Source organism: Elephas maximus, chromosome 2, assembly GCF_024166365.1.
Source record: "Elephas maximus indicus isolate mEleMax1 chromosome 2, mEleMax1 primary haplotype, whole genome shotgun sequence".
NCBI classification, from domain to species: Eukaryota; Metazoa; Chordata; class Mammalia; order Proboscidea; family Elephantidae; genus Elephas; species Elephas maximus.
Window position 1 is genome coordinate 40847412 of NC_064820.1, and position 26484 is coordinate 40873895.

The 26484-nt window shown below is 38.1% G+C and overlaps 1 protein-coding gene across 20 annotated transcripts in view; it reads left to right on the forward strand.

The window, feature by feature from the left end:
- The window catches only part of SPEF2 (sperm flagellar 2), a 219227-nt gene that overhangs the window by 69847 nt on the left and 122896 nt on the right, over positions 1 to 26484 (forward strand). For all 20 annotated transcript variants that reach the window (XR_007514398.1, XR_007514401.1, XM_049862178.1 and 17 more), the window contains 8 exons: positions 6740 to 6959; positions 8419 to 8573; positions 10195 to 10255; positions 11802 to 11863; positions 14015 to 14118; positions 16937 to 17193; positions 24411 to 24519; positions 25913 to 26070. Coding sequence is in view for 18 of the 20 variants with exons in the window: in XM_049862178.1 (XP_049718135.1) it covers positions 6740 to 6959; positions 8419 to 8573; positions 10195 to 10255; positions 11802 to 11863; positions 14015 to 14118; positions 16937 to 17193; positions 24411 to 24519; positions 25913 to 26070 (1126 nt within the window). In the remaining 2 variants the exon portion in view is untranslated. The remainder of the gene's footprint in view (positions 1 to 6739; positions 6960 to 8418; positions 8574 to 10194; positions 10256 to 11801; positions 11864 to 14014; positions 14119 to 16936; positions 17194 to 24410; positions 24520 to 25912; positions 26071 to 26484) is intronic.

Below are 26484 nucleotides of genomic sequence, written 5' to 3' on the forward strand. Positions count from 1 at the left end.
ATTGCCAGGCCTTTCTCCCTCTGCACCACTAGTGGGTTCAAACCATGGACCTTTTGGTTAGCAGCCAAACACTTAACCATTGTGCTACCATGGTTCATTAAACCATCCATAGCACTTATCAAATTTAACAGTCTTATTTACTGAGCAAGCATTTTCTGTCAAATACTGAATATGAAAAGGACACTGATAAAAGAAAAAGCAAGAACATAGGCATATATTTATTTATAATGATATAGCATAATTATGGAAACATTGTCAGAAATGGCCTAAATAGGATAAAGTGATGAATGACTTTTTTTTTTTAACTTCAAGGTATTTAGAAAAATAGCTCTACATGTAGACCACATCTGTTAATATGAGCCACTTTGTAATATTAGTCAAGAGATGTGGACTAAAAGTGAAGACTCATTTATAAGCCAGAAATGTGACTTGTTCATTACTTAATGATGGTGTACATCATCTATTTGCTCTTGGTTCTGAGTGATCTAATTTGGCCTATGGTTTAAAAAATGGATCTTTTCTAAAAAAGTCCGCTTAGAAAATGGTTGGGGAACTTGAGCTAAATCATAAATATATAATACACATACCTTCCTCCTAAGGAAAAAAAAAATCAAAACTGACTTAAGGCAAGATAGTTATTTCAGACTACTGGAAGTTGGTGGGTGTTTCCTAAAGCAATATAGCATGCTCTGCCTTTTGGTTTTCTTCTCTCTTTGGTTTTCATGGGAGCATATGTTGATGAGGGCATTTGTTTCCCCCAGTGGGCTATGTTCATGTTTTCTTATCCTAAAGATTTGGACTAAGAAAACTAAGGTGATTGGTCCAAGTGATTTAATAGCAGAAGGGCTAATAGAACTGATCATCTTCGATTGGATTTGAGGGATACATACATGATTTTAAAAAAACTAATATGATTCAGATTCATAATTTTCAATTTTGTGTATGTGTGTGATTTTTGACAGTTTTGTGTATGATTGACATCTGCACCACTGAAACAAGACAAAGTTGTTTCTACATTTGTATAGTTTTTTTTTTAATTTTTTTAAAATAATTTTTATTGTGCTTTAAGTGAAAGTTTACAAATCAAGTCAGTTTCTCACAAATAAACTTATATACACCTTACTACATACTCCCACTTACTCTCCCCCAAATAAGTCAGCCCGCTCCCTCCTTCCAGTCTCTCCTTTCGTGACGCATTTGTATAGTTTGATGTTTTTGTTGTTGTTAGGTACGTTGAGTCAGTTCCAACTCACACTGACCCTGTGTACAACAGAATGAAACGCTGCCCAGTCCTGCTCCATCTTCACAGTCATTGTTATGCTTGAGCCCACTGTTGCAGCCCCTGTGTCAATTCATCTGGTTAAGGGCCTTCCTATTTTTTACTGGTCTTCTACTTTACCAAGAATGATGTCCATCTCTAGGGACTGATCCTCCCTGACATGTCCAAAGTATGTAAGACCCAGCCTCACCATCCTTGCTTCTAAGGAGCATTCTGGTTATTCTTCTTCCAAGACAGATTTGTTCTTTCTTTTGGCAGTCCATGGTATATTCAATATTCTTCTCCAACACCACAATCCAAAGGCATCAATTCTTCTTCGGTCTTCCTTATTCATCGTGCAGCTTTCACATGTTTATGAGGCAGTTGAAAACACCGTGGCTTGGGTCAGGCACGCCTTAGTCTTCAAGGTGACATCTTTGCTTTTTGAAACTTTAAAGAGATCTTTTCCAACAGATTTACTCAATGCAATGCGTCTTTTGATTTCTTGACTGTTGCATCCATGGGTGTTAATTGTGGATCCAGGTAAAATGAAATCCTTGACAACTTCAATCTTTTCTCTGTTTGTCATGTTGTTGTTTATTTGTCCAGTTGTGAGGATTTTTGTTTTCTTTATGTTGAGGCGTAATTCATACTGAAGGCCGTGGTCTTTGATCTTCATCAGTAAGTGCTTCAATTCCTCTTCACTTTATGCAAGTCAATTTGGGTTACCTGCATATCACAGGTTTTTAATGAGTCTTCCTCCAATCCTGACGCCCCATTCTTCATATAATCCAGCTTCTCAGATTATTTGTTCAGCATACAGATTGAGTAAGTATGGTGAAAGGATACAACCCTAACACACATGTTTCCTGACTTTAAACCACTCAGTGTCCCTTTGTTCTGTTCAAACGACTGCCTCTTCATCCATGTACAGGTTCCTCATGAGCACAATTAAAAAAAAAAAAGTGTTCTGGAATTCCCATTCTTTGCAGTATTATCCGTGATTCGTTATGAGCCACACAGTCGAATGCCTTAGTATAGTCAATAAAACACAGGTAAACATCCTTCTGGTGTTCTCTGCTTTCAGCCAGGATCCATCTGACATCAGCAATCATATCCCTGGTTCCACATCGTCTTTGAATTTGGCTTGAATTTCTAGCAGTTCCCTGCCGATGTGCTGCTACAGCCGCTTTTGAATGATCTTCAGCAAAATTTTACTTTCATGTAATATTAATGACATTGTTCGATAATTTCCGCATTTGATTGGATCACCTTTCTTGGGAGTAGGTGTAGATACGGATCTCTTCCAGTCCGCTGGCCAGGTAGCTGTCTTCCAAATTTCTTGGCGTAGACAAGTGAGCACCTCCAGTGCTGCATCCGTTTTTTGAAACATCTCGATTGGTACTCCGGCAATTCCTGGAGCCTTGTCACTTGCCAAAGCTTTCAGGGCAGCTTGAACTTCTTCATATGCTACCTCCTGAAATGGCTGACCATGGACCGTTTCTTTTTGGTATAGTGACATTGTGTATGTCGTCCACCTTCTTTTAATGCTTCCAGCTTCGTTTAATATTTTCACCACAAAATCCTCCAATATTGAATTTTTTCTTTGGTTCTTTCAGCTTGAGAAATGTCAAGCATATTCTTCCCTTTTGGTTTTCTACCTTCAGGTCATTATAATACTTTACTTTGTCTTCTCTAGTCACCCTTTGAAATCTTCTGTTTGGCTCTTTTACTTCATCATTTCTTCCTTTCAGTTTATCTACTGCATGTTCAAGAGCAAGTTTCAGAATCTCTTCTGACATCCATTTTGGTCTTTTCTTTCTTTCCTGTGTTTTAGTGACCTCTTCCTTTCTTCATGCATGACATCCTTGATGTCATTCCACAACTCGTCTGGTCTTTGATCATTAGTGATCAATGCATCAAATCTATTCTTGAGATGGTCTCTAAATTCAGGTGGGATATGCTCAAGGTCGTACTTTGGCTCCTTGTGGACTTGTTCTAATTTTCTTCAGTTTCCACTTGAACTTGCATATAAGCAATTGATGATCTGTTCCACAGTCAGCTGCTGACTTTGTTCTGGCTGATAGTATTGAGCTTTTCCATCTTCTCTTTCCACAGATGTAGCCGATTTGATTCCTGTGTATTCCATCTGGCGAGGTCCACATGTGTAGTCATCGTTTATGTTGGTTAAAAAAGGTATTTGCAATGGAGAAGTCATTGGTTTTGCAAAATTCTGCCATGTGATCTCCAGCATCATTTCCCTCACCCAGGCCATATTTTTCAACTACCAGTCCTTCTTCTTTGCCTCCAACTTTCTCATTCCATTCACCAGTAATTATCAATCATCCTGATTGCTATGTTTGATCAATGTCAGACTGGAGAGGTTGGTAAAAATCTTTAATTTCTTTATCTTTGTGCTTAGTGGTTGATGTGTAAATTTGAATAGTAGTTGTATTAACTGGTCTTCCTTGTAGGTGTGTGGATATTATCCTATCACTGACAGCATTGCACTTCAGAATTGATCTTGAAATGTTCTTTTTGATGATGAGTGCAACGCCATTCCTCTTCAATTTATCATTCCCGGCACAGCAGACCGTATGATTGTCTGATTCAAAATGGCCAATACCAGTCCATTTCAGCTCACTAATGCCTAGGATATTGATGTTTTTGCATTCCATTTCATTTTGGATGACTTCCAATTTTCCAAGATTCATACTTCATATATTCCATGTTCTGATTAATAAATGGATGTTTGCAGCTGTTTCTTCTCATTTTGAGTAGTGCCACATCAGCAAATGAAGGTCCTGAAAGCTTGACTTCATCCAAATCATTAATGTCAAGTCTATTTTGAGGAGGCAGCTCTTCCCCAGTGGTCTTTTGAGTGCCTTCCAACCTGAGGGGTTCATCTTCCGGTACTATATCAGACAGTGTTCCACTGCTATTCATAAGGTTTTCACTGGATAATTCTTTTCAGAAGTAGACCGCCAGGCCCTTTTTCCTAGTCTGTCTTAGTCTGGAAACTCAGCTGAGACCTCTCTGCCATGGACAACCCTGCTGGTGTTTGAATACCAGAAGCATGTCTTCCAACATCACAGGAAAACACAAGCCCCCACAGGATGCCAAACTGACAGATCTGAGGGGGGCATAGTTTGATAAATACGTATCATAAATATTTAAATATATTATATGCTAAATATATTGATTTCTAAATTATCTTAAAATATATCCTAAATGACATGCATTTCAACCTTGTTTCTGTCAATATTGTGGATGTATATTGTCACGTCATAATGTAACTAAATTGTTTCATGTGTGCTAAAGACATTTTTGAAGACCTTCAAGTAACCAGAAAAATACCATCTGTATTAGCTTCCTAGGGCTGCCATAACTAAATAGCACAAACTGGGTGGCTTAGAAGAACAGAAGCTTTATATCTTATAGTTCTGGAGGCTAGGGGTCTGAAATCAGAGTGCCAGCCATTTTGATTCCTTCTCATGGCTCTGAAAGAGAACCTGTCCCATGTCTCTCCTAGCTTCTGGTAACAACTGGAAATCCTTGGTATTCCCAATCTAAGTTACTTGTTCATGGTCATAATAAGTATAAATGGCAGAGCTAAGAGTGAGACTCAGGCAGTCAAATTCCAGAATGTGAATTTATAACCAATATACTATACTGAAGTTGTTTTGCCATGACTGAATAAAAGTTATTTCATGAATATAAGAATAGTTTAATATTAGAAAATCTATTTTTATATCATATTAATAGTTTAAAAAGAAAAAGTGGTCATCTTGACCAAGAAACATCTAATAAAATTTCAAATAAAAAAAAAGTACAAATAAAATTAAAACTAAATTTTGGGGGGAAGTCTCTTTTTCTTGCATCTTCACATGGCCATTGTCTCTCCATCTCTGTGTATTTTCTCTTTTATAAGGACATTGGGCACATAGGATTAGGACCCACCTCACACCACTATGACCTCACGTTCATCTAACTGATAATATCTTCAAACGTCCTATTTCCAAATAGTCACATTCACAGGTACAGGGGTTAGAACTTCTTTTGGGGGGACACAATTCAGTCCACAATAGTAGATTACCTAATATTTTCAATCAGCTGCTTTATATAAACAAAAAACTCCTTATGTTTTGAAATTTTTTTTTTTTTGTCTTTTTATGACAGTAGGGTAGCTATGGGTCGAAAATTGACTTAATGACAGCAAACATCACCACCAACAATGCAGCCTGAATTTCTGCCTGGTAATAATAAATTGTTGCTGGACAGCTGCTTATCCAATAAAAAAAAAAAAAAAAAAGATAAAGCAAGCAAGAGAGATTTATTTAGTTTTAATTTTATTTGTATTTTTTTAATCTGAAATTTTATCAGATGTTTCTTGGTCAAGATGACCACATTTTTTTAAACCTATTAATGTGATATAAAAATAAATTTTCTAATATTAAACTATCCTTGTATTCACGAAATAACTTTTATTCAGTCATGGCAAAACGACTTCAATATAGTATATTGGTTATAAACTCCTGTTCTGGAATTCGACTGCCTGAGTCTCATTCTTAGCTCTGCCATTACTACTTATTATGACCATAAACAAGTAACTTAGATTGGGAAGATAATACCTATATCAGAGTTGTATGAGAGCCGTTTCAGAAAATTCATTCAAACAGTATGTAGCACTTAAAAAAAAAAAAAAATTTTTTTTTTTTAGTGTCCATTAAATGTCAATTGGAATCTTTATTGTCTCTTAATATGTTGATTTTGTTAATACTGTATGCACGATTCCTGCAAAATATTTCCAATTGACCTGTAGTTTTTTTTTTTTTTTTAGATGCTGTTTTAGCTAATTACCTTTGATGCCTTTTTGGTATCAGGGTTATGTTAGTCTTTTCAAATGAACTGGAAAGCTTCTTCTGTACTCTAGAAAACTTTAAATAACATCTGAATTTCTGCTTAATAAAGTAATAAAAATTTATTCAATCATTAGTGTCTCCAAGTTTCCTAGGGATGTTTCTTTTGACACCATCTCAGTTTCTTTCATAGCTATTCATCTTTTCAAATGTTCCAATTAAATTAATTTTAATTATTTGTATTTTCTCAGAATGTAATTTATTACCATCCAGTAATAAATTCAAAGTTATTATAATAGAGTCATACATAACATTATGTTTAAAAATTTTAAGTTTTGTTAACATCTGTTATCTTCTTTCCTATTATGTTACAATAACATTGGTGCTTACTATTCTTCACCTTTGTGCAGAACTAGAAGTAATTTCATTATCATGATTCATATGGCTAAAAAAGAAAAGAAAATATGGCTAAGTTCTAGAAAATTATCAATTATAATTAAGTATTCAAAGTATTGATCCATTTTTCTTTGCTATAATTTGGGTTTACTTTTAATATTCAGGTTTCTTATATGCCTAAATTATATTTTTAAGAATGTTTTCATTTTGTTTGTTATTTTTGCAGAACATGGTTGGAGAGTGGTCCTTACCAGAAGAAATGGTTGATAATTTACCACCCTCCAACAACAGCATATTGGGCCACGTGCTTCACAGGCTAATTGAAAAAACTCTTCCTTCTCAAGCTGAATCAACAGTACCTGAAGTACCTTCATTTGCTATTAAAGGGTGCTTATTGGGGAAAACATTTAGTGGAAAAACTACCAGTTTAAAGTCTCTACAAAAAGGTAGAATTTTTTTTCCTTTTTCATTTATCAGATTCTATTTACACTGACTGTAGCTGCAAATAGCTACATGTATGCCTTTAGAAAATATGCTTATATATTGAGAAATCTCTGTCATCAAAAAGGTGATAACAGGGTGATCATACTTATTGTCCAACCCAGAACACTTCAGGGAGTATAGAGTCATAAACTGGGACAGTCCCCCAAACCCGGTCATCCTGTCACCCTAAATAGTGATGATACATAGTATAGAGAGAAATAATAAGTCTCTAACTTTTGCTCACATATTTTATTTACTTTAGCGATAAAGTAGGAAATTAATAATTTGTCACAAATACAAAAACATCCACTTAAAATAGTAAATGTTTTAATTCTTTAACATCTGATAATTTCTCACTCTCTTTCTATAATGAGTCTTTGGGTTTTTTTCCCATTAGAATCAAAATTACAGGTTTCTGTCTGTTTCATTAGCCTTTATTCAATATACTTACTTATTGCCATTTCCACTGGAAACCAAAATTTGCCCTGATACAAGTTCATTTTGTACTCATTACAAGGCGGGAGGATTAGGTAATTACTGGAATGCTAAAAGGACCTCCTTAAAAAGCAGCTTGACAAAACCACAGTGAAATACCACTCCGGGATAAGTATAATCAAGCAAACAGAAAATTATAAGGATTGTCAAGGATGTGGAGAAATTGGAACCCTCATCCATTGCTGGTGGGAATATAAAATGGTACAGTCACTGTGGAAAACAGTTTGGCAGTTCCTCAATAAGTTACACATAGAATTACTGTATTACCCAGCAATTCCACTCCTAGGTATACATACTAAAAGAGATAAAAGCAGGTACTCACACAAATGTATACAAATGTTCATAGCAGCACCATACCAATGGCCTAAAAATAGAAACAATCCCAGTGTGCACGGCTGATGAATGGATAAACAAAATGTGATATATCCATACCATGAATATTATCGATCCATAAAAAAGAATGAGGTACTGATAAGCGCTACAATATGGACAACCCTTGAAAACATTAGGTTGCATGAAAGCAGACATATATGATTCCCTCTATATGAAATATCCAAAATTCATAAAGACAGAAAGCAGATGTGGTTGCCAGGGTCAGGTTGGGGTGGGGTTGGAAAAAACTGCTTCATGGGTATGGAGTTTCTTTTTGGGGTGATGAAAATGTTCTAGAACTGGTAGACGGTGATGGTTGCAGAACACTATGAATGTACTGAATGCCACTGAACTGTACTCTTTAAAATGGCTAAAATGGTGAATTCTATGTTATATGAATTTTACTGCAATTTAAAAAAGGGGGGCAGCTCAATCCAAAAGACAATTCCAGGGGACTCTAAAGACAGTGTTATAGGGAAGGCCCCAGCACATAAGGACAATGATGTCACTTTCCCAAATAAAAAGCTCTTAATAAAATTAACTTTTATACTTTAGATTTTCCTATTCAGATACTTTCTATTGACACTCTTGTCCAAGAAGCTATCCAAGCCTTTCATGACAAGGAAGAAGTCATTGAGGCCCTACCAGTTCAGCAAGAAGCTGAAGAAAAGGATCTTCCAGGTTTACAAGACAGTAATGAAGAAAGCCAGGCAAGTGGGATTTTAGTTTTCTTTTCCACAAATGATACAGTAGAGGAGCCCTGGTGGTTAAGCGTTAGGCTGCTAACCAAAAGGTAAGCAGTTCTTATCTACCAGTCGCTCCTTGGAAACCCCATGGGACAGTTCTTCTCTGTCCTACAACTCGCTGTGAGTTGGAATTGACTGTAACAGGTTTGGTTTCATGGATTTTTAGCACAGTAGAGTTTTGAAGCTGAATGGAACCTACAAGACATTTGGACCAGAGGTTGGTAGACTTTTTCTGTAAAGCAAAGTAAAGCAAGAGGGGGCAAATATTTTAGGCTTTGTAGGTCAAGAGGCAAAATCGAGGGTATTATGTGGGTACTTATACAATAAGAAAAAAACTCCTATCCAGCCCCTCTCGCCCGTTTTGCCTTGCAATGGACAGTTCAGGGTGATGAGACCTCTTTGTGCCCAATATCAGTCATTTGGAGACATTCTCCTGACAAAAGAGCCACTGAAACCAAAGGGGTGCAAGGAGGGTGGAGTGTGTATGTGGTGGTGGGGAGTAGGAAGGTTGGGGGAAACTCACCAAGTTGTCTGTCAGCATCTGGTCTGAGATTCCACCACCCAGGGCTTGGCAGTTGCCAAGGGTAGAGGCCCAACGTGTAGGTGCAGCAGCTACAGAGGCAGGTACTGGAATGGGAAGGGAGTAGGACTGGGAGAAGATGCCCAGCTCAGTCTTCACAGCTCACAGTGCTAGCCCATTCAGCTATAGTCCACATTTAGCCGATGAGTTTGTATTTTGCCCACCTCTGATCTAGACTAGTATGTTGAGAATTTTTTTTCCCCTTTTGGTCTCTGTATGATTACGTGCATAACACAGTCCCATCAGTATTGCATTTTGTCATGTTATTGCACAAAGATTCTAGGGGAATGTGGCCCCACCTTGAGAACCATTGATGTGGTCCAGGCACCTCATTTTACAGAGGAGGAAACAGAGACCCTAAGCATGACTTGACTTCTCAGGATCATATCGCATATTGGTGGCTATGCTGTGATTGGAACACGGCGTTCCCAATTTTTAATTCAGTGCTCTTTCCCCTACCTTGTGCTGTGTCTGCAATTGACTAAATTAGCAGATCATTTACATGGGCTGCAAAAGAAATACCATTTAACCATGAATTCTGAAAATAACTGGTAGAGGTTTTCTTCATTGTATGGTATCTCTCCTTCCATGTAATGGTACTCTTCCAGTTCTCATCAGCATGTTGATATGTATGTGTGTTTTATTTGTTTCCCTGTGGCTGTGACTGATACCTCTACATGTTGTTTATGGAACTGTTCTTTCTAAGGTGCTTTTTCATAGTCTACCTCTTTCTCAGCGTTCACTGTATAACCAAAATGGCAGTTGCTATATTTTACCTAATAATTGAGGGTCATTTGAAAGACAGATTACACCACAGGTTACTGGTGTTTCTATAAGTGAAATTATCATTAAATTTTGTTTTTTTCTTCTCAAAATCATCATTTAGGACCAAAACTTCGGTACTTGGTATCGTTAGTGTATTTTTCTCAAACCCTAGTAGAAATAAAATTAGAATGTTAAAATGTGTTCCTATTCGTGTGTGTATGTGTGTTTTCTCCTCCAAAGGACCAACAAAATGCATTTTCAGAGGAACCTGTTTCAAGTGAAGCATTACCAGCAACAGAAGGTAAAACTATACTTAATACACATGATAGAAAAAGAGATCATGCATCATTTACACTGGAGACAGAGACAGAAGAGACAATAAATGTACATGAGCACAGACGTGCAGGAGGAGTGTTGCTTAGTTGTCTACTTGGTCCTTTGGCAGAGGAACAAGACAAGCACGGAGGTCCCTAGCCCTTGCCTACAACTGCAGAGTAAGAAAGGAAAATTGCAAAGGGATTTTTCCACACTCCTGTTTCAGGAAGTTGCCTGTTTTTGTTGGTATGAAAACAGCCAGGATAAATCACCCTCGCTCTTCCTGGCTTTACAGGGAGGTGGGATTTGTTTCTTCTCACCATGCAGATCTATGTGAGTACTATGTTCATTGCATTGAAGGATGCTGCAAGGTCTGCTCTCTTCCACCCACCAGAACAGTGGTTCTTTAGATGAAGCCAAGCTTTTTCCAACCTTGAGCAGGGAAACAGAAAGAAGCTTCCCAAAACTAACGGAAAATTATCTCCCTGGGGATCTGGGCTTTGGTCCTTCGGACCCTTTGTAGAACCGTTGAAGGAAAGCGGTAATAAATCTGAAATGTCTTTTCTACTTGTAGTAGTGAAGGTTCTGCCACATTAAGTAGTTTCTGGCATAAACCAAGATCCTTCTGTCTTTTTTTTTTTTTTTTTTTCCTGTGACAGCATTATTGTCACCACCACCGGACAATGTATAGATTTAGTATGAGCTGGCAACTCTGCCAGAGGGGTTGGCATTTTCATCTTTTAAAGGGAGATTGTCTTTCCCCTTCTTCCAGTTGTTTGTTCCTTAAGAGATAACTTTTCATTGATTTTTTTGAACTATTAAAAGTACTTATACTTCTCATTAGGGGGAGAGCAATCGGGAGTATGTAGCAAGGTGTATATAAGTTTTTGTGTGAAAGACTGACTTGTAAACTTTCACTTAAAGCACAATAAAAAAAATTTTTTAAAAAGTACTTATACGGAATAACATATAGGTCATTGGATCCAGCCATAGATCTGTTGGACATAGGGTCGCTATGAGTTGGAACCGACTCAAGGGCACCTGACAACAACATATGGCACAAATTTTATTACCTGCATAATTAATTATAAATAGATTATAAAAACTTATTTTATTTACATATAATTTAACTAAAAACCTCTCTGACTTCTAGAGTCATCTGCTTTAAGACATGCTATCTATAATTTGATAACCCAGGAAGGTAAAAGTGTAGGGAGTTAAGTTTTTAACAATATTTTTGAGAAATTTGGCTTTCTTTTTTTTTTTTCCAAAAAGAGTATGCAAACTATGTTAAGCTATTTATAATAATAATGTTATGCATTCAGGCCATACCAGAAAGAAGGATGTGGAAAAGGCCAGGTGTGGAGTGAAGGCAAAAGCCACGTAGTGGTGATTCTATTACTTTCTTCCTCTGGGTATCTCAGGCACAGCTGGATCCAATGACCCATCTGTCCAAAACCAAAGAGGTTCGAATACTGAGTTGTTGGTTTTAAGTACTGAAACTTTGTTCTTATTACTTTTCTTATTGCTAGGTACTAATACTAATGAAAGACCAAAAACTGAAGAAGTTAAAACCAGTGATAGTTTCTCTGAAGTAAGTACTCTCATTTCGGCCACTAGTATTTTCAATGCGTATTTCGTGACCTCTTGGTGTGTCTTCAAGTGGAATGAAATAATCTACTCCTCTTTGGTTTTAACGTAAATTTGATGGTAAAATACTAGCTAAAACTCTCCTTTTCTAGTCTAAAGTTAGTAAAATGGGTTTACTTAATATTCTTTATATCTAAAATGGTGGAAATTGCTATTCAATTTCGCTAGGAGAGAAAGTAAACATATACCTTTTTGTCATTTTAGACTTAGACCAAATTTATTTTTCGCGTGTTTTTCTTTAAACTAGAACCAGTTGCTGTCTAATCAGTTGTGTCTTATGGCAACCACTGTGTGTCAGAGTAAACTGTGCTCCGTAGGGTTCTCAGTGGCTGGTTGGTCATAAGCAGACCATCAAGCCTTTCTTCTGAGGCAGCTCTGGGTGGACCCAAACCTCCAGCCCTTGGGTTAGCAGCTGACCTAACCATTTGCTCCACCCAGGGATTTCGTCTTTTTCTTTACCACTTGACATATGATTTTTATTTTCTTCCACACATTTTTACCTTCGATTTTTTTTTTTTTCTAGAATTTATCCTTAGCCTTCTTGGTGACTTTACAGGGTTTTTTAATTCATCCCTGGAATATGTATACAGCACCTCCCTCACTATTTCTTTACTATGTATGGAAGCATTTTTTTGCATCTGCAAATAGAATGACCAGATTGAACAAGTGGGATGTCATTTATGTTATTTATTACATTTGATTACTTTTATTGTCTATTTCATCATGGAAAACAATTGTAGACTACAGAATTGCTAATGATAGACAAAGGTTTTTGAAAGATATATCCAGACTAGAAACATGCCTGATGGGAAGGGAAATGGCCTAGAGAAAGAGATAAAGGGGGCCTTGTACTTTTTACTCTATATATTTGAAATTTAAATTTGCACAAAAGCTAAGTATATTTTTATATTTACATTTATTGACTTATGACTCCCCCCCAAAAAATTCCATGTCCGTTCCATATTCAGTTCAACTCTGTTCCATGCACAGCTGTAAATATTTGGAATGCATCAATAAACAGAAAAACAGAATACCCTGCCCTTATAGAGTTTCCATTCTCGTAAAGGGAGGCAGAGAGTAAACCATAAACACATGTATGAATTATGTAGTATGCCACAAGCTAATGTGTGCCATGAGGAATGAAAAAGTAGAGTAAGGAGGATTAAGAGCACAGCTCCCAGGAAAGGGAAAATAGGAGGTGGCAATATTAAATGGGGCAGGCCTCCTTGAGAAAGTGAGATTCAAGAAGACTGAAAGAAGTGAAATAGTCAACTAACTGATCTGGGGCAAATATCCCAGACAGCAAGACTATCTGGGAATGGCCACTGAGGCAGAAAGGTGCCTGACCAGCACAGCGGGAAAGTAGAAAGACGAGGGGGATGGAGAAGAATCTGCCAGGGAGGCCTTATGGGAAATGATTAAGACATTGGCTTTTATTTAAACGGAAGCCTTTGCAGCGTTTGAGGAGAGATTCAGTATATTCTGACTTATCAAATGCTCACTCTGCTGGCTGAGTTTAGACTAGGAAAGCTTCTGTTCTAGCCATGAGGAATAGCTTGCATTGGACTAACCTTCCTACATATCCCAGTTATGAACACAGGACAGAACACAAAAGCTAATTAAATTTTCCCTAAATGCTTTACGGATCCCGGAATTGTGCTAAATGACCAGTGTCTTCATCAGAGTTCATGATCATTTAATTTCTTTTTCCTTCCAAACATTTGGAATCTGACTTTTAAATTAGTTGCATGCCTTAGGCTAGGTTCTTTACATGAGCAAAACCAGTGAAGTATATATGTAAATATACAAAGAGAGACTTATTTCAAGGAAATGGCTCTTGCAATTGTGGACGCTGGCAGGTTCCAAATCTGTGGGTCAGTGGCAGGCTGGAGGCTTCTTCTGACTCACTTGTAGCAGGGGCTGATGAACCCCAAATCTGCCGGGCAGGTAGCAGGCAGCTTATATCAGATGACAAACTGGAGGATGATTACAGTACATAATATCTGCGAAACCACTGAGAATCGTGGCCTAGCCAAGTTGACACATAACTTTAACCATCAAACTGCACTGTACCAGTAATTGTTTCTTTCCACAGCTCACTGTGCGTGCTCAGCTTGGTGCAAAATCAGAAAAGTTGCTGAAAAAAGGAATGAGCATTCCTGATGGGTTGCTGGTTAGCATCATGGTTAATGCTATTAAGTATGTATTGCATTTTTCTTTTTTGGTGTCTATTATATTCTTTATCACACAGGGATATATAAACAAAAAGTACATAAATATATGAATATTTTTATTTTTAATATCTAATAAATACTACTCATTTACATAAGAAAACACAAATAAAGATTTTTTTATTTGCATGCCTATATTTCATTGCTACCCTTTACCAACTTTGACTTGATTCACCCACACGGTCAAGATTCTATACCCTATAGGGAACTCAAGGAGAAAGCAGATACTTGGCAAAGCCAAGGGACATATTATGGAAGGGAGAGACCCTAACTGTGTGGTCACAGGCCAATGGGCTTTTTCATTTCAGGAAGTAGGGATCAAGGGGCTGAACCTGGGGATCCCGAGGCTGGGCTTCTGCAGACAGGCAGTGCTAGGGCAGGAAGGCAGTGACAAAGCAGAGGCTGCACAGGCAAGGAGTACCATAAGTGCATAGCACTTCTTCTTCTTCTTCATGAAATAAGGGAAAAAGAAAAAAATCAAAATGTGCTATCATTTTGTAATCCCTCCTTTCCAAGAAGGAATTATTCTCCTCAACTCTCCTTTGTAATGTGGAACTCAGGTTATGAAACAAAAAACCAAACAAACCCACTGCCATTGAGTCAATTCCGACTCTTAGCAACCTAGCAACCCTATAGGACAGAGTAGAACTTCCCCATAGAGTTTCCAAAGAGTGCTTGGTGGATTTGAACTGTCAACCTTCTGGTTAGCAGCCATCACACTTAACCACTACACCACCCGGGTTTCCAGGTTATGAAGGAAGGGAGAAATTTAAAGAAGCCATAGAGGCTCAGTTGATCATTTTAATAAAGAGATGAGGCTGAGAGGGATGGGAAAAATTAACCAAAAGGCTACTGTGAAAGAGTTTTGGAGAACATAGCGTGAATGAGGAAATAGAATTGGGGTAGCGAACATCTGTGGTAAATATTAAGACTTAGAGAGACGATGAAGGAGGGTTTTAAAGAAGTGTTATTATGCATCTGGACTGGACTTTAGTGTTTTCTTAAGAGACTATGTGAAAGATTTAAGTTGCTTCTCAATTATGATGTATGTCTTGGACTGATTGCTGTTTGAATGCAATGCTGCAAAAACCAGGTCACAGGCTGCTGCCCTGGGAGCTGGAAGGGATTTTATTCTAAGACTGGTGATGTAGTTTCTCAGAACCGGCATAAAGATTGTTTTAGTCATAAGGCTCTTTCTTCAAAGAACATCATGTATGAAAAACAGAATATATAAAACTTTCATTTCAGTGGAGGTGGAATGTCAACAACCCTACCCTAAGAACTCCATTTTCCTCACCAACCCCCTCCTCCATTGCCCCTGAAGCACCTCCAGAGGTCTGTCATCAATGTGAAACCCTTTGGTCTAATTCAGCCCATCCCTTTTCAATGGGGAAGCGTTGACACGTAGCAGCTCAAGGAGGTACTCTGAGTTATGTATCTGGTTACCTGCATAAACAGAGCCTGAGCCCAGGTGTACCAACTCCCAGTCTGGTGTCCTCACACGACAGCTGACCCTCCTCTGAAATGGCACCTGCGGCCATGGGCAGCAGAAGAGGTCACCCAGACCTGGCCATGTACTCAAGGAAATTTTCTGCATCTTAGGCCAGCGAAATTCATTCTATGCAGAATGCATTACTAACCTCTGGACAAATTATATATGCAAAATACAGTAAGCTAATGGAGGAAATTTATGCAGTAGCCCAAAGGCAGCTTGATACTGTAGAAGGATTACTGGACTTGGAGTCATTTGCAGGTTTGTAACTTTGAGCAAGCAATGTAACCTATCTGAACTTCAGTTTCCCAAAAAATGAGGAAAACAATATACTGCCTTTTCCCTCACCATATTATCTGCAGGCACCAAAGCAAACTTACAGACCTTTGGAAAGGAGATCATATTGTTTAATATGAGTTGTAACAGAGAAAGAAACAAAATAATAAGTTTAATCCAAAGGCAAAAGTCTCGATTTTATATCTTTTAAGGGATTAGAAGAGCAAAATTGAGAATTATGCCCTTTTTACATTGTTTTCCAATTTGAAGTACTGAAGTAATAATTCTTGTTGCACTTCTACTCTATAGAAGACAAGTTGCTGCATGCAGAAACCCAACAAATGACCTTCACACTTTAGCAGCTTATGACCTAATTGAGATAAAACTCACTTGAATTTTTGTAAGTCAAGAAATATAATAATTACCAATTATATCGTGAAGTGAGAGTCAAAGGAGTTCAACTCAGGAGGTTATAACTCCACGCTGGGTGGGGTAGGATAGGAGAACTCTCCACGTCTGCAATACAAGTATCCACCATGCTGCTAAGCACTGTGCTGGGTTTTTTAAATGCATCATCTCACAACTACCCTGTGAGGTATGTTATCCCATTGTATAGATGAAGAAACTGAGGTTCAAAGGAGGAAAAGCCTATGAACAAAAGCTAGAAAGTGCAACTCATACTCAGGCAACAGTGGGAAGATCAGCTTTTTTGAAGCAAATGGTTCAAAATTGTAAGATAGGAAGTTATGGAAAAGTAAGTTGTAGCCAGTTAGTTTTAACACCATGTTAAGACCTCTGGAATTTATGCGGTGAGCAGCAAGGACCCACTGAAGGATTTAAACAAGGGAGTGATTTGTGGTGCATGAGTAAACCTAATCTTTTAGCAGTAAAGTAATAAAATTCATGCACTAGGTGATTGTGGAACTGAAAGAGAAAAGGTAATATTCATTGTATCATTGTGTCCAAAGTGCTTGTGTCTGTAAAAATATTCATGGTTTTTTTTTTTTTTTCCATTTAGTCAGGTACCTGTGGATCAAGGCTGGATCCTTGATGGTTTTCCAATGACATTAAACCAAGCAAAGCTTCTTGAGGAAGCTCTCACAGGGTGCAACAAAGAACAAATAGAATTGGAGGCAAAGAGAACACAAATATCTACATTGGTTGTTGATCCTACAGTTTCCAAAGAAGTACCTGTTCCCCCTTCTGCACTTGATTTTGCCTTGTTGTTAGATATTTCAGATTCTTCCACACTGAGTCGCATAAATGACATCATGGGTAAGCTGGACACTTTTTTTTTTAAATACTTTTACATATAATTGAAAACTGTTTTATTTGTTCTTTGACTGAGTCAGTAAATATTCACATTTACAAGTCAGCAATAAAGAATCCCTTTTTGCCTTTCAAAGAATTATCTAGCTAAGCACAGTTCTATCTTGTTTTATTTTGTTGTTGTTGTTTTGATTTTGTTGTTGTTGAGAATATACACAGCAAAACATACATCAGTTTAACAGTTTCTACATGTACAATTCAGTGACATTGATTGCATTCTCCGAGTTGTGCAGCCATCCTCACCCTCGTTTTCTGAGTTGTTCCTCCTTCATTAACATAAACTCACTGGCCTCTAAGGTTCCTATCTAATCTTTTGAGTTGGTTTTGTCAACTTGATCCAATATAGAGAGCTCTTAAGAGAGCACAATGCTGAACGCAGACTTTCTTTACTAGTTAAGCTAAACAATTATTTGATTTTAAGAACACTTCAGGGGATATTTTTGGCTTAAGGTTTAAAGATGATCTCAGGGCAATAGTTTCATAGATTCATCCAGCCTTTATGGCTCCATCTATCCTGTTTTGACTGTCAGTATTCAGCACTGCAGGATAAGCCATGGTCTGGCAGAGAATTCTATGCCAACTACACACCTCTCTCTGAACCCTTCCATCAACTTGGCAGCTCCCCTGGCACAGACTTGAATGCATGGAGGAGGTCTTTGTGGCTGTCCCATACATCTTGGTGGGTCACCCTAGTGAAGGTTATAAACTATACCTGTGCTGCAGGCAAGGATCTGGTCACACTCTTCTCTTGATTTTATTACAGTGTGTATTAGCTCTAATGACCCTTGGTGGCACAATGGTTAAGCACTTGGCCACTAATTGAACCCACCAGCCACTCCACACGTGAAAGATGTGGCAGTCTGCTCCCATAAAGATTACAGCCTTAGAAACCCTATAGGGCAGTTCTACTCTGTCCTATAGGGTTGTTAAGAGAATTAATTCGATGACAACAGACATTAACTCTGACAGGCAGGTATCAGTTGCCTAAAGTCCTCATGTGGTGAGGTTGAGCATTCTTGGGAAAACTCACAAATCATGGTTTATTTAACTATGTTTCATCCTTGAAATGAAAGTGTTACTTTATTCCACAAATGAAATACGTAGGGGTGAAATCACGTATTGTTGAGTCCCAGCTTTGGCACTTAGGAACTATTTGACCTTGGGAAAGTTACTCATTACGCTAAGCCCCGGTTTCACAGTCACACTAGAATGCCTCATTGGATTGTTATGGGGGTTAAATGGGATGGGTGTTAAATACTTAGGACAGAGCCTGGCACATAATAATGAGCTTGCAGTAAATACATCAGGAAAAATTGTGAAAAACTTTGAAATGAACAAAACATTACAGTATGTGCTTTCAGTGGAAGGCTAGGTATTGTGGAATGGACCCTTGAGTATTATCTGATTCTACAGGAGTCTGTCTTTCCTTGGCTTCAACTTGGCTCTTCTATAACTCTGAAAATTTTAGGAAACCGATAGTAATACAAATGATTCTAGCCCATAAAAATAACAAATTAATTTTGCTCAGTTGATATACAATTAATTTCTACCCTGTAAAAAAAAAATTTTCTAAATATTACACTGCTGTATAGATAGTAACCAATTTTTCATCTGTTAACAGATTCACTTCAACATTCTTTATTTCTCATTTGAACTGGCTGCAACTAGGCAGTTTAGTTTCTTAATTCTAGACCCTTGATAAGTCTAGAGTAGGCTTAAAAATGTCCTTTCTCTACTACTCCAAGGAGAATTTCTCTCTTGTCGTGTTTTATGCACATAATTCATAAATAATCGTATTCATCTCCCTTCAGAAATAGACCTTAAAGCACAATGTGATTTTTTTTTCTTTTTGTCATATATTTATGATATGACTGTACATTTCCTGGTTTGAGGTACACTGAATCAAATGCTGGATTAGGGCCATCTTTTTTTTTTTTTTTTTTCCAAGTCAGAACCAACTTGATGGCACCTGATAACAACGGTGATAAGCCATGGAAAGTAGTATGAGCTCATTAATTTTATAGTTCTTACTCATTTTGTTTAAAACTGTGTACTCTAAATTTCAAAGTTGTCTATAACTTTGAAAGTCAAGCTACCACTTTCATATTCAAGAATTTTAACTTAAGAAAAAGTATTCTTTCATATCTTAAAGATTTTTTTCCTTGGAATATAAGATTTGAATGGCCTTTGAAAGGCCATTTTGCCATTTTAGTCTCCTCATCTTAAGCAAGACTCCACCTGAACTATTTTGGGTAGATGAAACTCTATCCTTCTAAAATATTTGGTTCATCCACATATTCAATGATATTTATCCATGCCTGCTAAGTGCCAGACACTGGGCGAGGCACTGATGTAAAGTGATAAAGAAGAAATGAACACTGTCTTCAAAGAAATTGCAGATAAGGAGCCAAATGATTACACTATAAGGTTGTGCTATCAAGTGTAGTAGCCATTAGTCACATATGACTATATAAATTTAAATTAATTAAATCAAATAAATTAAAAATTCAGTCCCTCAGTCACACTGGCCACATTTCATGTACACATGAGGCTAATGGCTACCATGGTGGGCAGCAGATATAGAACATTTCCATCATAGCAGAAAGTTCTATCAGACAGCACTGGCATAGAGTGATGGGGGCTATAAAACACCACTCGTAAATATTTACTTAGCTTGTATAATGTGCTGAGCAAGTCCCCATCCAGAAGTAGTTCACAGTGTAGCGTGAGGAGAAATGAAAGTAAGCTGACAGTTATAATAGTCTGTTATGTGCTATAGTATGCCGAGCACAAGGAGAGGTCAGTCAAGCCAAGAAAGGGAGGAAGAGAGAGAGAAAAACATTGCACCGCTTGGGAAATAGACCTAAACCGTACATGTAAAGAACAGCAAGTACTTCAGTAGGGCTGAGAGGCAGCAAGGCATGGAGGAGTGGTAGAAACGAGGCTAGAGAGTAAGCAGGGCCAGCTGAAGTGTCTTTACCAAGCTAAGATTTCCAACTTTATCCCAGAGTCCTCCTGTGACCTAGGTTGGGATGTGGGAGCCCAGCTGCCAGGGTTGGGGGCAGCATCTGTTCTGCAGTACCTGGGATCCATGAAGAGCTCTGGATAGCACCATGGCAGGGAAGCACACTGCATCCACACCAGGTGAGATGCAAAGCTGAATGTCAGTCCAGCCAGGGCTGGGCAGAGACTCAAGCAACAGGCAGGAGACCATGGTGACCTAAGGAGAGGGAAAGTGAGTGTGGGGGTAAAAGATGGTCAGGATGGGAAAGGAAGTGATTGCCTCGGCTTTTTAGTCAGTGCCTTGGGCCATCAGTCAGCAGCACTGGTCGTAGTATGGTGAGAGCTACAGAGAGGTTCAGAGCACAGGCTCTGGATGCTTACCCCTGTGGCTAATAGTGACTGAAAGGAGCATGAGGGGGCTCCAGGGCTGAAGAGGTTTGTTTCTTAATCTGGGTGCCGGCTGTTCTCAGTTTGTGAATTCATCGAGCTGTACATACATACTTCTTGGCAGGTAAAATTTAATAAAAAGCTTAAAAATTGAGAAGAAGTGTAGCATCTGGAGTCAGATAGACTGGAACCAAATCCCTCCTCTGCCATTTATGAATTGTGTGATTTGGGGCAAGTCAAAGTATCTTAATTCTACTTCACAAGTTTTGTTGTGAATATAAAATAACATAGTATGTGTAAGAACATTAAAGAATCATGTGTTAAATTTTAGCTATAAATGCTACAGAGAACTCAAGTAAGGTAAGGACTGAAACGTGCCCATGAGCTTTGGAGTTTTGGGTGAACGGAATGAGAGCCATTTCAGTGTAGCAGTGGGGGAAGGATGGACTGCAGTGGATTGAGGCATGAATGGAAGATGGGGCAGTGAAGAAAGTGAGTGGAGGTAACACAGAAGCAGCTTGACTGTGGAAGAAAGGAAAAAGCCACGGCAAGAGAATTTTTTATAATTTCTTTAATATTTATTTACTTATTTATTTTTAAGAAAGGGAGCATATATGGAGTTAAGAGCTTAGTTGATTTTCAAGCCAGGGAATTAATGAGATTACAAGTCACAGGGCTGTGTATTTTTCTTTAAAGGCGCCTACCAGTACAAGTGTAATCTGGGAGAAAAGAGATGAATATGTTCATTTAATATGAGGGCTTTCCATCTGGTGTAGCAGAAGGACAAGGAGACCAAGAAATTGATGTTGTTCGGCAGGGAGAGAGTTGAAGGGTTCAATTTAGGTTTACTAAAAAATAAAGTGAAATCAGGTAAGTTTGGAGAAAAGATAAGATTTTAGGAACTGGGTGATGTTGAAGAGATTCATCAGCTGCCTGGGAGTGCCAGGAGGATAAGAGTGTGTGATAAGAGCACAAGTCTTCAGAGTTTCAGAGACAGAGTTGCTCAGGGTGATCACAAAGTCCAGGACGTGACCATGGGAGTGAGTGCTGAAGTGGAAAGAAGAGGAAGGGCAGACGCATAGGCATATTTTGGGGAGGGAGGAATGCTCATCCATGTGCTGAAGTCCTTGACAAATATGAGGTAGTGACCCTCAGGTAGTACATGATAACATCTCCCAAGAAGAGCTCCAACCAAAGAAGGCATTCAGACAGCTAACAGACACATGAGGAAATGCTCTCGATCCCCAGCCATTAGAGAAATGCAAATCAAAAGTACAATGAGATACCATCTCACCCCGACATTACTGGCACTAATCAAAAAAACAGAAAATAACAAATGTTGGAGATGTTGCAGGGCGATTGGAACTCTTATACCCTGCTGGTGGGAATGGAAAATGGTACAACGACTGTGGAAAATGATATGGCACCTCCTTCAAAAGCTAGAAATAGAAATGCCATACGATCCAGCAATCCCACTCCTAGGAATATATCCAAGACAAATAAGAGCCATCACACAGATAGACATATGCATACCCATGTTCATTACAGCATTATTCACAATAGCAAAAATATGGAAACAAGTACCCATCAACAGATGAATGAATAAACAAATTATGGTACATACACACAGTGGAATACTAAAACCCTGTTGCCGTGGAATTGATACCAACTTGGTGAACCTATAGGACAGAGTAGAACTGCCCCATGAGGTTTCCAAGCAGAAACTGGTGGATTCAAAGTGCCCACCTTTTGGTTAGCAGTGGAGCTTTTGACCACAGCACCACCAGGGTTTCTAATGGAATACTACACAACAATGAAGAATGATGATGAATCTGTGAAACACCTCACAACATGGATGAATCTGGAGGGCATTATGCTGAGTGAAATATGTAAATCACAAAAGGACAAATATTGTATGAGACTACTGCTATAAAAACTCAAGAAAATGTTTACATGCAGAAACACACAGACAATCTTTGATGGTTACGAGGGAGGGGATGGGTGGGAAGGGGAAATCAACAACTAAACAGTAGACAACTTTTAACTTTGATGGATGGAAAGACAACATACAATATAGGGGAAGTCAGCACAACTTGATCAAGGCAAAGTTATAGAAGCTTCCTAGACACATCCAAACACCTTGAGGGTCTGAGTTACTGGGACTGAGGGGTGGGGACCATGGTCTCAGGGGACATCTAGGTCAACTGGCATAACATAGCTCATAAAGAAAATGTTCTACGTTCTACTTTGGTGAGTAGCATCTGGGGTCTTAAAAGCTTTTGAGCAGCAATCTAAGATACACCTGTTAGTCGTATCCTGTCCGGAGCAATGCAGAATGAAGAAAACCCAAGACACAAGGAAAATATTAGTCCAAATGACTAATGGCCCACATGAACCACAGTCTCCTCCAGCCTGAGCCCAGAAGAACTAGATGATGCCCCGCTTTTACCACCAGGTGCTCTGACAGGGATCACAATAGAGAGTCCCGGACAGGGCAAGAGAAAAATGTAGAACAAAATTCAAATTCACAAACAAAGACCAGACTTAGTGTTCTGACAGAACCTGGAGGAAACCCTGAGACTATAAGCTCCAGATGCCCTGCTAAGTCAGAACTGAAGACACTCCCAAAATCCACCTTTCAGCAGAAGATCAGACAAGGCTGTAAAACAAACAATAACGTGAGGAATGTGCTTCTTAGTTCAATCAAGTATATGAGACCAAACGGGCAACACCTGTCCAAAAGCAAAGGCAAGAAGGCAGGAAGGGGCAGGAAAACTGGACAAATGGGCACGGGGAACCCATAGAAAGGGAGAGAGTGCTGACATATAGCAGGGATTGCAACCAACTTCACAAAACAATTTATGTATAAATTTTTGAATGAGAAACTAATTTGCACTGTAAAATTAAAAGAAAGAAAAAGAGAAGAGCTCCACAGCCTTCTTCAGTCACCTGTTCTGATGTCACTAATCCTTGGGTTTCATAAATAACCTAAAAGCATTATCCTATATTCTAAATCCATTTCCCCTTGTTCTCTCATGAATGTGGATGGAGAACAACTGACTGCTGTACCCTGTGAGAGTCCTTCGTTTTCTTGAACACTATTAATTGACTCTTCAATGTTCTCTTGCATTCACTGAGAAATTCTAATTCCTTTTAATCTACTTCAAGGCTTTGTTTTTTCTTTATGATTTTCCATTTATTCTAAGCTTATGAGTAATCTGAACTTTGTACCATTAATCCAGAATAGGACTTATTCAGAGCTGCTGAGATTGTTTTTGTTTTCAGCTTTTTGTGTTCAACTCCCTTATGTCTATTTTATAGGAAAACCATAAAGTGTGGAAAAAAAGGTAAATTATCTCATTGTATTGCAATGTAATATTACCAAATAATTTTCTGTTTATTTGACTTTATGGCTGTCCTGTTAATTATTTTTACACCACAATGTTGATTTGGCTAATCCTTTCCAAGCTTGTTATTCATGATGACCCATCATTTTTCATTCTCATCTGTTCATCGCCAACCCTGAGATCCTCTACACTGAAACTATAACTCCTTTCTAATGTTTCATTGGATTGCATTTTCCACAATTTTCCAGAAAGGTTTTGATCCCAAAACTGTACTCTTTCACCATGTTATTAAACAGTTTTAAATAATATTGGACCAAAGACAGGATAACAGCTCTTTGGCATTCTTGCAACAGTACATTTTTAGCAGTTAATAGCAACTTTGACTGGTTTGATAAATTATCTGATTAAACAGTTTTTATACCTTAGCTGAAGCATTTTTACGTGAAACCCCTTCTGAAGATATCAGTCAACATGTAGCCGCTGAAAACCAAGATAAAGATGAGAACCAGACTTTGAAAGACCAGATACAGCACAGGTTAGTTTAAATCTAAAGGTCTGCTTCTTGTTTCTTGCCCTTTGAGTAGACTGACACTTAGCCACTTTGGAATCATCAGAACTAGAAAAAAGATATATTTCCTAGCATTCAGTCTTTTACAGGTAAAACAAAACTTAGTAGTTTTGACCTTGAATGAAATATCTACATGCCAGCTTGCATTCAGAGCACAAGTCATTGTGTGGGGGCGGGGACAGTTAACGCAGACAACACTGCTGTCCATGGTTACATTAATTTACAAGTTCCTTAAATGGAATCCTCAGTCAGCACGTATGAGGGAAGACCATGAGATTTCAAAATGGTTAATAATAGTAACTGAAAGGTGGGCAATTCAAACCCACCAGCCACTTCGAGAGAGAAAGATATGGCAATCTGCTTCTGTAAGGGATTACAGCCTTGAAAACCCTATAGGGCAGTTCTGCTCTGTCCTGTAGGGTTTCTATGAGTCGGAATTGACTTGATGGCAATGGATTTAGCCATCAGACTAGGTGCCCTGGTAGCACAATGATTAAATGCTTGGCTGCTAACCAAAAGGTTGGTGGTTTGAACCTGTCAGTGGCCCTGTGAGAAAAAGACCTGATGACCTGCTCCAGCCTGGAAAACCCTATGGGGCAGTTCTACTCTGTCATATAGGGTCACTGTGAATCGGAATCAACTTGATGGCACACAATAACAACCATCAGACTATAAGGTTTAGTTCTAAACCACTTCTGTTTTGTTATAATGAAGTTTTCTGGCGTTCTCTTGGATGTATGCAATTTGCCCGTTGAATAAGAAGATTTAGACAAAATTAGACATTTCATGAAGCCATGAGAAGTCTAAAAATATGAAGTGAGCCAGGGAAGAGTCATTTGAGCTACATCAAGGCTCCCTACTCTCAAAAAAGAAAACATTTCAAGAATCATTCCAAGAATACTTTTGAACCAAGCTATTAAGTCTGAGCCACTCAAAGATCTCTTCAACTTCCATCTCCAAGAAAAAAGTGGATGACAGATGGCGGACAAGGCTACAGTTACATCAGGAGAGCATTCAGAGTTATTTTACAATGAGCACCGGTGGCATCAGTCCATCATGTTTGCTCAGATTTTCTCTTAAACTCCACTTACATTAATGGTTTCCAGAAATGGTGACATTTTCATATCTTTTTTTATTCTTTCATATTTCTGAAAAATATGTCTTGATGGCATTAAATAATTTCTTCTTGAATCCAAAGTGAATGATAATTCGCTGCCTATAGGTTTCTTAAAGTTGCTTTTTCAGATTCAACTATTTCGACAGTCTCCTGTTTAATTGTGCACATGAGATAAACCATGCTTAATGTCACTCCAGTATTTCAATCAATATGTGATATTCACATAATATTTTGATTTTGCAGAATTATAGGCTTCTTGGACAACTGGCCCTTGTTGGAACAATGGTTTTCAGAGCCAGAAAATATTTTGATAAAAGTCAATGCTGACATAGATAAAGAGTCTTTATGCCAAAGAGTAAAAGAAATTGTGGTGATGGAGATGCAGAAAAAAAAGAATAAAGGTAATTATATTCATTTATCATTTTGAGCTTATGTGACTAAAATGTGGCTTTCATGGGTTTAGGAGAAAATTACAGTGTGATTACACAGCTTTCTGTTGCACTCGGATTACTACTATCAACAAGGGTTTTGTTCTACTTCAGATTTTTGCTTTCTGCTGCATATGTTTCTGCATAAAATATCTTTTCCCCTCTTCCTTTTCATCTAATTTAATGAAAAAGAGGTAATCTCACTGAAAGCATTGTTTTTAGTGTCAAACAAAACAAGAAATCACAGAGTTAATATTAAGAATGTTATAAAGATTTAAATTCATTAACTTGAGCATTGCAAGGAAACAGTGAGTGAATTCTCTTTTTGAAATAGAAACACTAACAAAAACATTACCCCTGACTCTACCTGTGTTGGTATGAACTTAA